The sequence below is a fragment of the Microchirus variegatus genome (genome assembly GCF_963457635.1).
Source record: "Microchirus variegatus genome assembly, chromosome: 11".
Classification (NCBI taxonomy): Eukaryota; Metazoa; Chordata; class Actinopteri; order Pleuronectiformes; family Soleidae; genus Microchirus; species Microchirus variegatus.
The window spans coordinates 18,677,422-18,694,214 of NC_139812.1; the positions used below are offsets into that span (position 1 = coordinate 18,677,422).

The window sequence follows — 16,793 nt, forward strand, 5'->3', positions numbered from 1 at the left end:
TCTACCTGTTAACTTATGTGTAAACAAATGTATACGCTGCAGACTTCTAGAAGTACATTTCCAAAGTTTTTCTTATTTGCACATTTTCACGTGTATTGGTATAAACGCTATAGTTGACAGGATAGTATCTGCGGAGTTATGAGAGCATTTGAATTGATTGGACGTTGTTGATTGAAAAACCCAACCATTTTTAGAAATCAGTTAAACTTTTTTTTTTTTATAATTTACGATGTTGAAGACTTATTGCCAGGTGAAGAGTATGCACAGCATGTACAGCGGCAACATATATATTATAAAATTCCATTCCATTCCTCTGCGGGCACTGTTTAAACATGCATGACATACAGTATACACTCAAATATGAAGATAGACATTTGCTTATTAAGAAGACAAATGACAAATTTGAGCCAATAAAAGACCTATTTTCTATAGCACCTGCTCCTCCGGCCAATAAACCCATAAAGTGTAATAGTGATTATGAGCCAAGAACGATTCATTTAAAAAAATAATGTGCAATCACTTTTCACAAAATTGTATTTTAGAGACTTCTTTTCCATTCAAAGGTTTGTTTGAAACAAAACAGATGTCGATGTGTGATTGTGAGAAAAGTGACGTTTTAACCTCAGAAAAAACCCTGTGTGAATTATAAGACTATACTATTTGATCGGAAATGCCTGACACACTGTCCATGTTGTTCACTTGGGTGGACAGGGATTTGCGGCTATCTGTGCTCGTTCTCGTCCTTGTTCTCGTCGTTTCATTCTGGCCTCGGCTGTGACAACAGCAGGAAAACGCTGCTTTGAACTCCCCACGAAATTTCCCTGAGGGACAAAAAAAAATAAACATGAAATCCAGTCAGCGTGAGCTGCAAACATACGTCTTACATCAAATACATGATGTCATTTCGGTCGACTTGGTTACCTGTTACATGTCATGAATAAATATTTGAATCTACTTTTATATATATATATTTATGTGTGTATATATAAAACTTTTATCTCATGTGGATTTTAAGTCAACCAGTGACTCGACAAACTCATTCAACTGGTCAAAATGATCAAGTGTAATTCACACTTACCGCTGAGAAAATTGTAGATGATGGGATTTGCCGCACTGTTGGCGTATATGAGCCAATGTGAGAAAATGAACCATGCGTACACTGTTTCTCTGTCAGTGTTCTTGAAAGTCCCAAAGACTCTGCGGGTAAAGTAGGACATGATGTGTTTATTTTTTTTTATCAACTGAGCAACAAACAAAAAAAGCAAATCATGTAGTACTGTACTGACATTTAAAGATACACTATGGAAGAAATGACCACGGCATGTCATCAGAGGTTAAGTTTCATTCATTGTCAGCCGCAGGTGCTGCTGGAGCCAATCCCATCACAGCGTAAACGCACAGAAACAAACAACCAGTCACTCTCACATTCACCCCTACACACTTAGAAATCAAAGTACGAGACTGTACCTTTTGCTGTCGCTCCAGTTGTACCCTTTCAGGGTACAAGCACTGTACCTTTCGCAGTGTGTACAGGTACATTTTTGTCACTAGGGGTGCAGAAATGTTTCTTTAGAGCACATGTGTCGAACTCAAGGCTCGGGGGCCAGATGTGGTCCGCCATGTCATTTTATGTGGCCCACGGGTGTTTAATTGGTCTTAAAAATCTGTTATAATAGGTCTACGCTGCTTTAAGGCGCGCGTTGGCCATAAACTACATTTCCCACAATGCATGGCGATTGTGTGACCCGCAAAGTGACGGCACTGCCACTAAATCACAGTGTATCATTGTGCATCATGCGACGAGTGAAATTGAATAAGTAATAAATACATAAAGTTATTTAGCAATATTTTACGGAGTAGTTACCTTTATTTTACATTATATTTGGTTACATTTAGTTACATTTATTCTGTATGACAGTTACATCTGGCCCTTTGAGGGTAACAATTATGCTGTACGGACAGTTGTACATTTACATATGTGTATGGATATGTGCATCTGGTATAAGTACAGATCGTTTACTTTGTCTGTTGTAAATAAGATGGAAACCGTGTTTTCAAATTTGTCTCAAACATCCTGGCAACCCATTACATGAATGTCTTGAATCTGGGGAAGAAGGAGGGACAATGCTGTCCAATAAAATGTGAACTGGGACTGCAGTAGGCCCTGTCCATTTTAACTTTCTTTTAAAGCTAACATCAGCAGTTTTCAGACATTGCCTCTTTATAAACTCCAGCAGAACCGGAGAGCTTATTACCTTTTCATGACGTTGAGCACACTAATGGGCAGGTAGCACAGGGCGAAAACAAACAGCACCACCATCAGCATCCGAGCTGTTTTGCGCCGCGCTCGGACCTGTTTGATCTCGGCACAAACCGTGCTGGTCCTCACCCTGACCGGCTCCCCTGGGCCCGAGGCTGGAGCCGAGCACTGGAGGGATCTCCACTTCCTCTGCATCACTGATGTGCTTCCAGGAATCTGTTAATAAAACATGCACACATACGTCAAACACTGCCAAAGTGGTGCGACATTCTGAGATGCACTTCAAACATAGTTCAAACAAGTACTAAGAAATGCGCACCTGTTGACACCACAGCTTGTGACATATCTGGATGTATGCCAGGACCATGAGGCATAATGGTGCAAAGTAGGTGACAATGAAGAAACAGGTGTGATAGACCTTTGGGTAGACCTCAGCTGTTGAAAAAACAAAACAATCTGAATTATTTCTCACTAATACGTCTAATTTCCTGCTCTGCATGAAAGTGAAAAGTGAATTTCAGGTTAGTATGGCCGCAGTAGCAGTACATAATGAGTCTACTTTGCACTTGATTTATGACGTCAGTTAACATTTTCTTGTGAAGTTATTGGTCTCTATTCCCGTATGAAAGAAGACAGACGATAACGGCTCAGCACACATGAGCGCCATCTCCCCACAGGAGCTTGCCTGGTTGCAGGTGACATCTGTGAATTTCCTGTTGCAAAAAGCTGTCATGGCAGAGATCAAATTACGATTCCCAAGGCTTCAAAACAGAAAGACTGCTTCCATTTTCTAAACATAGTCTATAGGTTTCCTCTTCTCATACGTATATTTGCATTTAGTCGCAGAGGATCCTTCAAACAACTGGTAAACAACACCAGGCACTGTGGGTAAATATATTTGTTTTTTTTTTTGCATTGTTGGAGTCTAAAAATAATTTGAATTTTTACTGAGCTATGATTGCTTTTTTCTACTGCATGTATGGACAGACCTGAGACTGTTACCATGGAGAATTCGAGCAGCATTTACACACCGTTGCCATCTGTGTTTGTATTTCGTTTACATAAGTCGTGAAACTCAATGCGTCTCTAAATAAGCATATGTGAAAAACACTTGAGCTGTGAAAAGTGTGGCCAGTCTGCCTGAACCACAGTCATGAATGTATTATGTGACTCTGTCATTACAGGTTATTGACCACGTTTGAACTGAGACCTTTCATTGTGTTCTTTGGTCGAGCAGAACAAGAGGACCTTTATGTGTCTTAGCTCTTGAGGAAATGCTGCACGGAGGGAAAAAAAAAAAAAAAAACACGAACAAAGACGTACTAATTGAATTGAGTCAATGTTGCGGATGAAATGTATTTTGAGGGAGGCTGACAATTTAGACAGTCAAGTTGAAAAGATCTAAAATCAGCAACAGGTGAAAATGTATTTGTTATTTAAAGCTGCATTGAGTATTTGGTTATTTTTTTTATGCTGCTTCTGTTGTGTGTACAAAGTAATGTAGTGTCTTTCATCTGAAAAGGGACTCTGTCAAGCAATACTATCAGACCTGACTGAGGGAGTGTTTGTGTGTATACACTGGAAGAGCAGTGGCTGGAGGGGGGCGAGACGCAACCTGCAAAATAATGGTCACGTGTACAACGTTATGTGTTTTCAGTCATACCCCAACTGTCTGACAGGCGGAACCAGTTTTTGAGTGACAGCGTTGACAGCAGACACTTCTTCTGCCTCAGTCCTGTGTGGAATTTGCGAGGGAAGTCTGTAGTCTGACGAATAGCTGGTCATCGTGTGATATTAATAGCTAATTTTAGTTCGCACATGTACACTGTAAATAAAAACACAATGATTGCATTTCAGTTTTAAAGAATTATCACGCTTCCTTGTTCTTAGTTGCTTGTTTGCAGAATTTGTGTAAGAATTTATGCATAAATAACTGGGCCTGGGCTTGCCCTGTTTCAAAGACCAGAATCCGCCACTGCATTTGACAATGGTTTGAATGTAACAGACATTTGTTTATAATTGAAAAAAGTTATGCAGTTCAATTTGTGGTCATTTGTGGCAAGTGTAGGAAGTTCATTTGATGTGTATTTTGTGCCAACAGTATCAGCGTCATAAAGGGGCAGAGAAGCTAATGGCAAAACAAGTTGTTGTCCATGTTTGGCATAAAAACACAACAACACGTGTGTTTTTATGTTTCCTGACTCAACATACACACTCAAAGGTCCTCATCTGTCCAGTAGCGCGGCAACACAGCACTTGTGCTCCTGTCTTTTTAAACTTGATGTTCTCTTCCTGCCTTTAATCCAGTCCATTAATGCAGCTGTGGTACACAGTCTCCGCCTCCCCATCAATGCTCCCTCTCCACAGCTTCACCTGATCCATCATTCTTAATCACCGCCACCATTGTCTAGACTCCAGAGAGGATTTACTTGCTCCCACCTTTGCTCCCTTCACGACAGTCTGCAATGATTTTGCTTCACTAGTTTGAAATACCACTTTTGTCTAACATGTTATTAACGTTGCATAATGACAAAAAAAAAATCTATTATATTCATGGTACTTTTGATATTCTGCCATTACTACTTGTTTATTTCCAGTAAAAATAAAAATTTACCTCCTAGACATGTAAGCATGTCATGATTAGAGCAGGATTTGCGCAGCTATGTTCAGCCTTTTATTTGCAGATTGTCATCATAGCCACTAAAATCCCCTTCGGCTATGTTCCTCCCTCATGATTTTAATATCAAACAACAGCTAAATGGCATCAGATACTCACTGATTTCGGTGCACAGAATAACAAATGCTCTCTGAAGGGTTGCATCTGTGTAACTATTGGTCTCAGTGTGTGTGCGTGCGTGTGTGTGTGTGTGTTTGGCACAATGTTTCATTATGTGTTCAAAAAAGTAGTGGACTGGAAGATATACAAACCTCCCCAGTGTTCATCACACACTGTGAACAGGCTGGTCTTGTTTGTAAGTTCTGGCAACAAACTGCTGCACTCCATCACAATAGCCTGCGGAATCATGATGATGCATGAGACAATCCAGATGATAACAATACTCCTGCGAGCCCTCTTGGCTGTGCTCTTGAACATCAGTGGGTGGCAGATAGCATACCAACGATCTTGGGCTATGCAACTCAGCGTTAGGACTGACACCGAAACTGAGATTGTCTGAAGAAATAAAAGACAATAAAGAAAGATGTTAGATAGATTTTCCCAGGAACTTTTTTTTTTCAATTTCATTCATTGCTATGATTCATTCGTCTGAATTTGATATTGACACACAGTAGTTGTTAGGGTAATTATGTGCAACCGCGCGCATGAGTGAGTGAGTGTTATATGAAATTGTTGCTGGAAATTGGCTTTAGGCTGAATCTGTGAAATATGACATGGCTCTAATACACATTTATTTAACAACAACAATGGCCTTAGTGTGTTTTTGTGTTCATATCTTTTAGTATACTGATATCGGACAGATAAAATCTTATTACAAAAGTACACATCTGCATCTTTTACCTTAAAATATGTCCTCACGTCATGATCACTGCATCCCTCACTTACACTCCGGTCACATAACAAAGGTTTCTATCTTTCTGTCGTATTTAGGGTTTGGGGATCCTGTTAGACTTTAGATTGTGACAGCTCAATGTGTTAAATCTGTCTTTGTATAGACTCTGTGGAGGGTAATGGAGTGCTAAAATTACATATTTTATCTGCATGTGTGTGAGAGAGAGAATGTGTCTGTGTTACAACACATTCTGTGTGTAATACATTCCAACACCTATCAGAATAGCTATTCACCACAAAACAATGGTTGCACTGGCTCCGTACAAGACAGGATGGAACATTCCTGAAGGTCAAGCACTGACTGAGTTAGTCTAGTGCAACAAAAATGATTATGGCCCTAATAGCAATTCCACGCTTATATAGTATACAGTATATAGGAGTGCTGTGCAGTCCCAGATAAGAGTGAGTCTGAGTGCATATGAGCATGGTTCAGTTAGACGGACAGGGCAGGTGGGGGGGTCAACCTCTTTGCTTCCTTCCTTGTCACCAATTTATCTCTTTCCACAGAAGCCTGAAGACGGCTGCGTCTCATCAGTCAAAAGAGAGATTTCAGCAATGGATCTACGAAAACTGCAGCAACATCACATGTTGCATGTCAATCCATGAGAAACCTCCTAAGTCGAACATGTTCTTATCCAGTTTTAGCATGCTGCACCACGGTGAGTCTGGGGATTTCTGTTTGGTTTGTAGCAACACCACTAATTTGATGTGGGAGATAAACCTAAGGGAACTGGTGGGGTCGTTTTCCTTTGGGAAATAAACGCTCGGCTCCATCCCCTTGAAGTGCTTAGCTTAAGGAGGCCCATGATGTGCATTTGTTGAATAATGTCCTGCATTTAAAAGGTCTAAATAAGGGGGGGGAGATAATTGCCCTGTAGGCACAATGGGGACAAACTGCTCACGTAATTGTCATTTGCCTGACAGTAAATCAATTGTCCACTGACAGATCTTTTGAAAGTGGTGTATTGTATGAACATCGCAGACGACACAGAAAATGATACAGGAAAAGCCGAATGGCGTAAAAGGTTTGGAGTGACCTTCAGGTACACCACAGGCTGTTTTTCCATTAAAATATAGCAAACAAGACTCTTCACTGCAGCTATCGTTGGTGGGATATTATTATTATTATTCGAAAAATAAAGAAATGATACTGTAATCGGTCTATTGTGTCTTTTGTCTGTGCATGTGGTAACATGTTCTATTACTTGTAATGCAATTTGTAAATGACAAATGTCTTACTTACTTTGATGCAATGCCAGTAAGGAACTAACAGAAATAAATGTTATCGTACCATGTTGAATATCAATCAGTGAAAAAGTGTACGTCCTTTTTGCAATATTGCACCAAACAAAAAAAGTAAATAAGTGACTTATATCGTAGATTTTGAGAATCTGCTGTAGTTTCTCCTTCCTTGTACGCTTTTACTCATCAATCGATGACGTTTGAAATGTTGTAAAGCAAGATAAGCATTTGATCGAGAATCAAAGTTGATCAGCATTGTTTTGTTTTATATATAATTGGAACCATGTGTGGTGTGAATTTAACTATTTAAAGTAGCGAATGTTTTGCTGTGTTGTTAAAATCCCTTCAGTTTACTGAAATAATTGTCTCAAATACATGTGGACCAGTGGATTTTGTGTTTCTTTCTTTGTTCACTGCATTTACAACATAGGCCTACTTGTATTTCAGGGGGATGTTGCTCATTCGGCGATACAGCAATGCAAATAGCAAATGAGAGCAGTTAGTACTGAGACTAAAGTCCCTCCGGGGTTCTCAAATCCAACAAATACTGTAGCACAGTACAGCAGTGAAGCACAGAATGGCTTATAGGGTGAAAGTTAAATAAATTTCTCTTCCAATGTCACTATGTGCAAACAGATCCAAACAGGTATGGAATAAAAAAGGACTTGTAAGAGATGAATCTTATTTGCGTTTATGTATGTGAATATATAGAATTTGTGCAGGACAGGGAAGGATTTCCGTGTCGCTTACAGTGTCATGCACACTGAACGATTTCCTTTCCTGCCGGTCTTGACCTCTTACCTGCAGATAAGGCACAACTTTGCACAGAGTGTTTCCAAAGAACCACGTCTCTGTGATGTCCACCACGAGACTCGCAGGCAGACAGATGATGGTGACCAAGACGTCGGCAAAAGACAGGTTCACGATGAAATAGTTGGTCACGGTGCGCATGTGGCGGTTTTTCCACACTGCAAAACAAACTGGAAATGATGCGCAGTCAAAAAGAGCTCAGAAAAAAACTCAGAAAAGGCAAACAGTTATCACATTAGTCCAGGGTGTATAATAAACACTGATGTATTAAGGCCTCCTGTTGGCAAAAATATTCATTAATCACAAACTGCATACAAACAATTCCATTTTTTATTGTGTTTGTGTAGCATGTTGTTTTTTTCCACCCAACAGTCCTTGAGATTTTCATTTCCTCGAAGCAAGTCAAAGCATTCAAAAGCTCCTCGGAAAGGTCCAATTTCTCAAGATGTGAAGTTTTTGTCCTCACTTTGGTGCGTTTATAAGCTATGAATTCAAAATGTTGCCAAAAAAAATAAGAAAGAAAGAGAGTTTTGCTCGCTCTCAACAAAACTTTAAAGCAGCACCCTGACACCTCTTTCTAATATGTTCAGTGTAATAAAAAAAAAAAAAAAAAGCAGTTTTCAAAGGCACATAAATAATTGAAAACATATGAATGATATTCATAAAGGAGTCTGCACTGTGTTGGAGGCTTGTGAGAGTCGTTTGTAGATGCAGTTTCTTTTAGTCGCGCATTTAACAAAGCGCAAATCAAACTGAATAAATATCATGTCATTGTCTTTATTCTGCGTCTTATTTATTTATCTTTTATGATGACTATTGAAACTGCTTATTTAGTATTCATGAGTTATTTAACACTCTCATCTATAACAACTCTATTGTTATTTATCAATGTGTGTGATTTTAGGGAAATTAACCATTTAAGCGGATTTTGCTCAAATGAGGCCCTTTGATATAATCAAGGACAACTTTCCAGGTCTTCACAAACTCAGATATAACCGTTTTACTGTTTAACTGATTGTTTTGAAATCTTATATAGATCCACAATTTATATAATGTAATTTATGTTAGCTTATTTAACCCATTTTATCTGTAGTCTGCATAACAACACAACCTTAATAGTCTATTGGTGAAGACAATAACAATAACAAAGAATTGCATCCAGGTGATTCAATTTTAAATGATTCTAGTGCTTTCAAAGGGAAGGGAAATACAAAATAAATTGGACATAGAAGCATTTTTCATTTCTTTGTTCAGTTTGTGCAGATGAAACTGGTGATTGAAGGTGACAGTTTAGAGCGGTGGCTCGATTGTGTTATTGTCAAACGGTAATATATATTAGTAAGGAGTTAAACTGGGACACAGCTGTTGCTTTTGCCCTGGGAATTGATTAACTGCAAAATTATGTAACCAAGGCTACATGTAAAAAGACAAAATAACAGCACAGACGGGTGAAAAAGGAAAATGAACACACAAAAAGCAGCCGGATTTTTCACCATGACAGATGGATTTGCATCAGACAATCGTAGCTCGTCGTTTTCATCAGGGCTCATTATGTTCACAGTTGCTTTGCAACCTTTTAAATGTTCCATTTTGCATTTCACTTGGAAGTTCTTTCACTTCTTCCTATTTTTGAACACTGCGCTGAAGATGCGTCCAAAATAAGGAAGAAGTAATCATCACATAAAAGTTGTGTCACCTGTGTCACTTTACTGGCACCTCAAATGTTTACATTTTGATCTACTGGATCCTGATCTGTTAAGATATATCTGAGATATACGCATTTGCACTTATTAAATGGGACTTCCAATTTTAAATCTAAATCGCCACCAAATAAGTAATCTGGATTAGATCTTCTTCCCTCTTCTTCCCCGATGCCCCCAGAACCGAGGGGCAGCGACGCATGCAGCGACAAACACGTCATAAAGCCATGTGTAAATTGGCTAAAATCTTGTGAAAACCATTCTTATGTTCACCAAACACATTTAAAACTCCAATCGATCAAACCAACAGGAGCAGAAAACACCATAACAGCGCAAACATAGGCTCCACAGCGGTATTTTTTATCACTTTACGACCAAGATTCACAGATCCAGTCGCAAAATAAGAGCAAAACAACAACTCACTTTCAAGAAATACAACCAGAAATGTTGTCTTACCTTTGCTATTTATCTATCTATCTAAATATGTATAATTTTGCCCATTATAAGAGAAAGGATGTCCCGAAAATTTTGTGACATCATCAGTTGGTAGATTCTAACGAACTTTGTAGAAAAGTCAGATTGATTTGTCAAAAACTGCACACAGGAAGTTGCTAAAAATAATCCTGTGGTGATGAAAACATAACCTTCTTGGTGGAGATTATAAAGGAAGACACAGAGACACCGTGAGCAGTGATTAAAATAAACTCAGTGGCCAATGCGGGTTCCAGTGCACAAGAGACACAAAGAAGAGGCTCATTAAAGTATATCTAACACTCAAGCACATGCAGATAGACAATAGACAACCTCCTTACAACCCATGTGTTAATTAATCTATATTGTTCTCAAGAAAACTGAAAACTTATGCATGAACAGATATCTTTTTTTAAAAACTGTAAAGCCTCATTTGGCTTCTCTCTTTAGGGATCATCTGCATCTCCATCTTGCGCTGTCGCCTGTGTCCTCCACCAACTGTTCTCGTGTCCTCTTTCACAACAACATCCACGAAGCTTCTTTGTGGTCTTCCTCGTTTCCTCCTGCTCAGTGGCTTCATCTTCAACATCCTTTGTCCAGTAATCACTGTTGCTCCTCTGCACATGACCAAACATCTCAATCTTGTCTCTCTAAATGTTTCGGTTTCACCTAAGCTGTTCCTTTGGTCGACCTCAGGTATCGACTCCTCCCCTCTCTCCACCTCTACTCCTTACACTCTCACAGTCACTCACTCACACACACACACAGGTATTCTATCTTGCTCCTGCTAACCAATATTCCTCTTCTCTCCGGTGCAGACCTCCAGCTCCCCAGGCTCTCTCTCCCACCTGTCCCCTCCTCTCACTGCAGATTACAATATCGTCGGCAAACAACACAGTCCACGGATACTCCTGCCTGACCTCATCTGTGAACCTGTCCATCACCACTGCAAACAAGAAGAGGCTCAGAGCTGATCCCTGGTGTAATCCCACCTTCACCTTGAACCCACCTGTCACTCCAACCGCACAATTCTCCACTGTCTCACTGTCCTCACACATGTCCTGCACCACCCTCACATCCTCACTCCTGACGTCCTCATACAATATCACAGTTCATCTCTTGGCACCCGATCATAAGCTTTCTCTAGATCCACAAAGACACAGTGCAACTCCTCCTTCTGGCTTTCTCTATATTTCCATCAGCACACATCCCATGTTTTTTGGCCACATAGAGTGGCTTGTTTTTATGGTCAAAAACCTCCTAGTTGCTGGAAATGAGCCGATAGAAGTCAGCCGCGCTATTTCAGACGTAAATCTCGCCTGAGAAGACAGTACCCCGGAAGTGACATTCAGCACACCCACTCTCAGAAGCGCAGCTCCCCCCTCTGGAACGGTGGATGCACTGCTCCTCATTATCAAAACATTGTTATGACAGTGCTAGCTTTGTCACGACTCCCCGCCGCAGTCCCTTTTATGACTTTGACCCGGAGTCAGACCCAGAGTCAGAAGACACTGTCGCTCGTGAAACACCTCCACAATGGATGTTATTCTTCTTCTGCGGTTCAATGTACGCAACCGGATGTGCCCGGACTAGTGCCCGGAGCAGGACGATCTGCTGTTCAGGAGAACCGTTTTTTTACGTAACTATAACGGGATTTTCAGAGATCTCGCTGAGCCCGAGATTACAATAAAACACAGCGTTCTCAGCAGTGGCTGAACTGTTTGTTTCAAAACTTCCGGGCTTCATAAACAAGGTAATGATGCAGATACACACTAAAAAAACAGCGTTAATTGTAACTTCCGGTCTAGTTCCGCTTTAAACATTCTGGTCAAAAAAAAAGTCCACTGCTCTTTCTCCTAGACATCTCCATACCTCAACAGATACATGTCACCTTTGCACTTTTACAGCTTCCCACTCTTCATCCTCTTCATAGCTGCCCTCACATCCTCCTCACTAATCCTCTGTCCCCTCCTGATGGACTAGGTCTCCTCCATCCTCCCTTCCAAAATCCAAAAGCCTCTCTATTGAGAATTTAATTCATATTACATGTTTCACTGATGGTAAAAAAAAATTGAGCCAAATAAAGTACAAAAAGAAATGGGAAATGGGAAAATAAACTCAAAATTGGACTCACTTCTGTGCGTCACTACTATTTTTTTATTATTTTGTGATATCTTAAGCGCTTAAGCCAAATTGTTTGGACTTGAGAATTAAGATAAAGTCATTTTGAGAGTTTGAAGGTGCAGTTGCTTCAATGGACTCAACTTCAAAGATTTAGATCAATAGAGCAGTATTTTCTACTTTATAACGTATTAAAGAGCTATACTGGTTATTTTCAAAATCCCGAGAATTCATTATTATTGTTTACATCCCTGCTTTTGGCACGGTAGAAGGGCAAAGTCCTGTGGAAGCTTGTCATTTAGCAACTCAGTCACAGAAAAAGTCCATGAAGTGAAGGACTTGGATCAGTTTGAGTTGGAATCAAATTAGCTTTGGCTCTTTCTGCTTGTAATCAGTGAGGAGGGGAACGCCACTCAACTTGATTATTGCCTCATCAAAGAAATACCAATCAGAATAATAAAGATGAGTCGGTCTCTCTTAAAATCTGAAGTATTTTGCAGGCAAAATGAATATCTATGTTTCTAAAAAGTATATAATGAGTGTTTCTCCAAGCCTTTAATTCTTGTTGGATCTAAAAGCACGGCTGTTGACCTGCAGGTGATTGTTCTGAGATTATAAAGTCAATATTTCGACAACAAGTGGTGATTGTCTGTCGAGCCGCAACTAAGGATTATTTCCGATTAATCGAGCATTTGTTTGGTCCAAAAAATGTCAGAAAATGTTGAAAATGTTGAAAATGATGATCTTCTCAAATGCCTTGTTCTGTCCACAAACCAAAAATGAATCAGTTTCAATGATTTCTTTGTAATTTGGAGCAAAGAAATCAGAAAATATTCACATTTAAGAAGCTGAAAAATCTGAGAAACTTGTTTTAATAATAAAAAATTAAAAAACCTGACAATCAATTCAGTTATCGATTAACCCAGCATTTGTTCCAGTCCACATACAAACATGCTGTCAGGCAGTCGGGTGTCCACTTTAAGTGAGACGAATACACATCATCAATGTCTCCCTCATGTGGTTTGCTCACATAAAAGGATTCAATGTCCAAAAAATGCTAAGTATATCCAGCTGAATACACTGGCAAACAAAAGAACTCGGAAAATTCTCGGACGCCAAAGCACAAAGCGAGATGATTTTGAAAGCCACGCGTGTTAATGTCTGCTGTGTTTCAACTAAAGATGACAGATATACGGAGAATCTTTTCAGCTGTGGTCTAAAAATGAATGGACCTGCCTGATCGAACCAAATGACAGCAATTTCAATTCCTGGAAATGGTTTACACATGGAACAATTATCAAAGCTGCAGCTGTCTTTTTTTTTTATTAATTAATTAATTTATTTTAATTAACTGACTGAAATTATCAACTTGGAATTGCTTGTTTGATAGTAGAGTTTTTATTTGTATTTGTATAGAGACAAATCACTATATATATATATATATATATATATATATATATATATATATATATATATATATAAAGGCAGGATTAATCTTGTTTTTTTTAAAGTGTTCTGAAGGTTCACCTTAGGGGTTGTGTAAGGTGGAAACCGTGCAGTGAAATGAACAACATGACCAGGATTTCTGATCCAAAAACTGTACTTTTGTTTGAGCCTCAGTGGAGCAGAGCGGAGAAAAAGTGAGCAAGAAACCACTGTGTCCATCATCATCTTTAACACTCGCTGCTCATGCCTCTACAGCTCCATCACAGCAAAAACAGCAGGAGAGCTTGAATGTATAGGATTTGAGACATATGGACGCTCCAGTGGCTTTCACCTGACAAGAAATTGGAAAGAATAAAAGGACACACGCTGCCAGACTGTGGTGACCTGCACATTTCGAGGAATATGAGTAAAATGAAAAGCCACTTGGCACAATTGTCACTCCAGGAAATGTGAGGGGATAACAATCAGCCAGATTAATAAATATTATAGTCAAAGAACTACTCATTTTTTTTGGTCATGGAGTCTCTATAAATATCTCATGAAGTCACTGTGTAAATATAAGATAAGATGAGATCAGATTCTTTTTTAGTCCCAGTGGGGAAATGTGCATTGTCACAGCAGCAAAGACAGTAAAGATAAAGGTAATAAATATTGTACCAAGTACTTATTATTATTGCATTATTGTAATCTGATCCCCTTGAATCCCATATGTAGATGGCCCAAACTGCAAATATAAGCAGGTTATTCCACTTTTTTTTTTTTTTTTTTTTTTGCAAAAGTTGTTCAAAGTCTGCCACAATTACGCACCAATGTGAGGAGAAACGATTAACCAAAGACGCGGGCACAACTTACCCAGCGAGTTCCCAATGAGTGAGACGAAGAACACAATGATATAAGCCACAATGAGAACCCATTCGTACTGCTTGGGGTGCAAGTACTCTCTCCAGATGTATCTCAGAAGTTCGTCGTCCTCATCCACGGGGGAGTCCAGACGAAAGTCCGTGCTGTTGGCCAGATGTGCGGACGATAAATAATCCTCGGAATCCAAATTCCCAGTGATGCCAGACATGCTTCCAGCTGCTGTGGATGAGAGCGAGAGAAAGACGCACCGTCCTCGCTGTGTGTGAGCGTGTGTGAGCGTGTGTCTGCAGAGGAAGCAGGTGTTTAGGCACTGAATGAATGAGTGTGATCCACTCCGGTGAGACGATTACGCGCACCACGGACCTCAGCGTGACGCTGGCTTCCCCTCCGTGTCTATAGGGACAGCCTCAGCGGGGGCAAACGCCAACACTGCGGCTGACTGTGGCATGGAGCAACTTCAAGAACGCACAATAGAATGTGCCAGGAGAGACGTGCGTGAAGCAGGAGGAGTCTGGTTTTGTGGCATAAAGATATATTCAATTCAAGCTCATTTTGAATGCTCCACTCTTCCACACTTCACTCTTCCACACTTCAATGGCACATGTATAGTGCGTGGTGCTGTTGCCAATGATGCAGCGTAAGTGTTTTGAATTCAACGCACAACTCAATTAGGAGCCGCTAATTGAGGAATGGTTGCACAAAATGTGCAACAACCATGACACAATTTCATGCACATATAGTTAACCCCTGTGATTGAACAGTTTCTTTGGAGCAGTGCACTTCATTAAAATAGATTGAATAATGTACCGGATGCACAGAAAACCTGCAGCAGCAGCAGCAGCAGCAGCAGGGAGGTGAAGAGAAGAAGAAGAAGAGCTGCACAGATGTGGCTGATAAGTGAGAGCCTTATGTGAAGGACAGTTTTTGTTCGTACAGAGACATGATTAAGATGCAGTGGTGGACACGCTGTTGTATTAAAGCAGTGCTGTAATTTAAACATTAATTTTACATATGACAATTTAAATGTTATAGAACAGGTTTTTTTTTTAAATCATTGTCAAGATGTAAATGCTGAATCCTATTTTTTAATGAGAAAGTGCTGAGAAATTATAGTCTGACCATAACTCTCTTGAGTCTGTCAGTTGTTACTCTACTCAGTTGTTTCTAATGTCTTGTTTCCTCTAAGATCTTCTTTAGATTGCAGCCCAAATCATATTTTTAAGCATATTCAGATTGCATCTAGACCTGATGTTTCCAAAAACTGATTCAAACCACATCTGTGGGCAGATGAGGAGATTAAGACAAGACAAGACTAGACATTGTCAATATGGACACATGCAGATCGGAACTGATCACTCGTGATATATCATGTGAACATTTGGTCAGGAAGATTCTGATCGGACATGCTTATCTCATTTCCACATCAGTCATATTGAGTCATGCTCTATTTTCACAAGTCTTCTGTCTCAGCCAAGATAATAAGAATGACATGCTGGGCTTCTTCAAGCATTGTCTCTACAAACCATCGTTACCTTGACACTGGCTTTGTTTACATGTGCGAAATGTCTTCATTCCCCAGATTTGTTTTCGACTGGAATTCACAATTCCATCGTTTCCATGGGCAAATGAGATGAGATCGTTTATAGAGCGGGTTTTGCTCGTTTTTATTATTTTGTATTTTTTTGTAAACGCTTAGATTTTAGTTTTAATTTGTTTCAAGATTCAAAAAGGTCATATGAACCCAAAAGGCTTTTATGTATGAAATAAATTTACAAAGACGATAACTTTTTATTCACATTTTCGCCGCCATTTGAGTTTGTTTTGGTTAGTTTTGCAAACACAGAATTCAGTTTCAGTAGTTTTTTTTAAATAAATATATATTTCAGGTATTTTGTTTTCGTTAACCTTGGATATCACTGGAGTTTTTGTCATTGTTTTCCACGTGAGCCTAACAAAGCAAAGCACACTGAGTCATTGTCACAGGAGGAACTCAACGTCATGAAAAGCATAATTTCTTCAAGGAAAACAAACAAAACAAAGACGTCTGGCACAACAAAGACTGCTCAGTGCTCAGACTGGAGACAGCATTTGTTCGCCACCATGTTTATATCTTTGCTGTGAAGCCATTGTTCTACATTAGTTTGGTTTTTATTTAAAATCGTCTGCTCTCTCTGACATGTCAAGTAGATTAAGTGGCCTATGTGGTTGCCATGACACCACAGTTGGGGTTTTGTGTGTGTCAAAATCCAATTTCAATCTTTTCTCTTGCCGATATTGATTTTGTCGTCACACACACTGATTCGAACAGATTTGT

The 16,793-nt window shown here is 39.6% G+C and overlaps 1 protein-coding gene across 1 annotated transcript; it reads right to left on the reverse strand.

Annotated features, from left to right (window-relative positions):
* Nucleotides 1-651: 651 nt before the first annotated feature.
* On the reverse strand, nucleotides 652-14,687 carry hcrtr2 (hypocretin (orexin) receptor 2; the record flags this gene model as incomplete). The annotated part of the gene is made up of 7 exons (XM_083897725.1): nucleotides 652-821; nucleotides 1,079-1,197; nucleotides 2,256-2,476; nucleotides 2,580-2,695; nucleotides 5,189-5,432; nucleotides 7,872-8,050; nucleotides 14,471-14,687. The coding sequence occupies 7 exons, from the start codon at nucleotides 14,685-14,687 to the stop codon at nucleotides 652-654; spliced, it is 1,266 nt and encodes a 421-aa protein (XP_083753851.1).
* Between the last annotated feature and the right edge of the window lie 2,106 nt (nucleotides 14,688-16,793).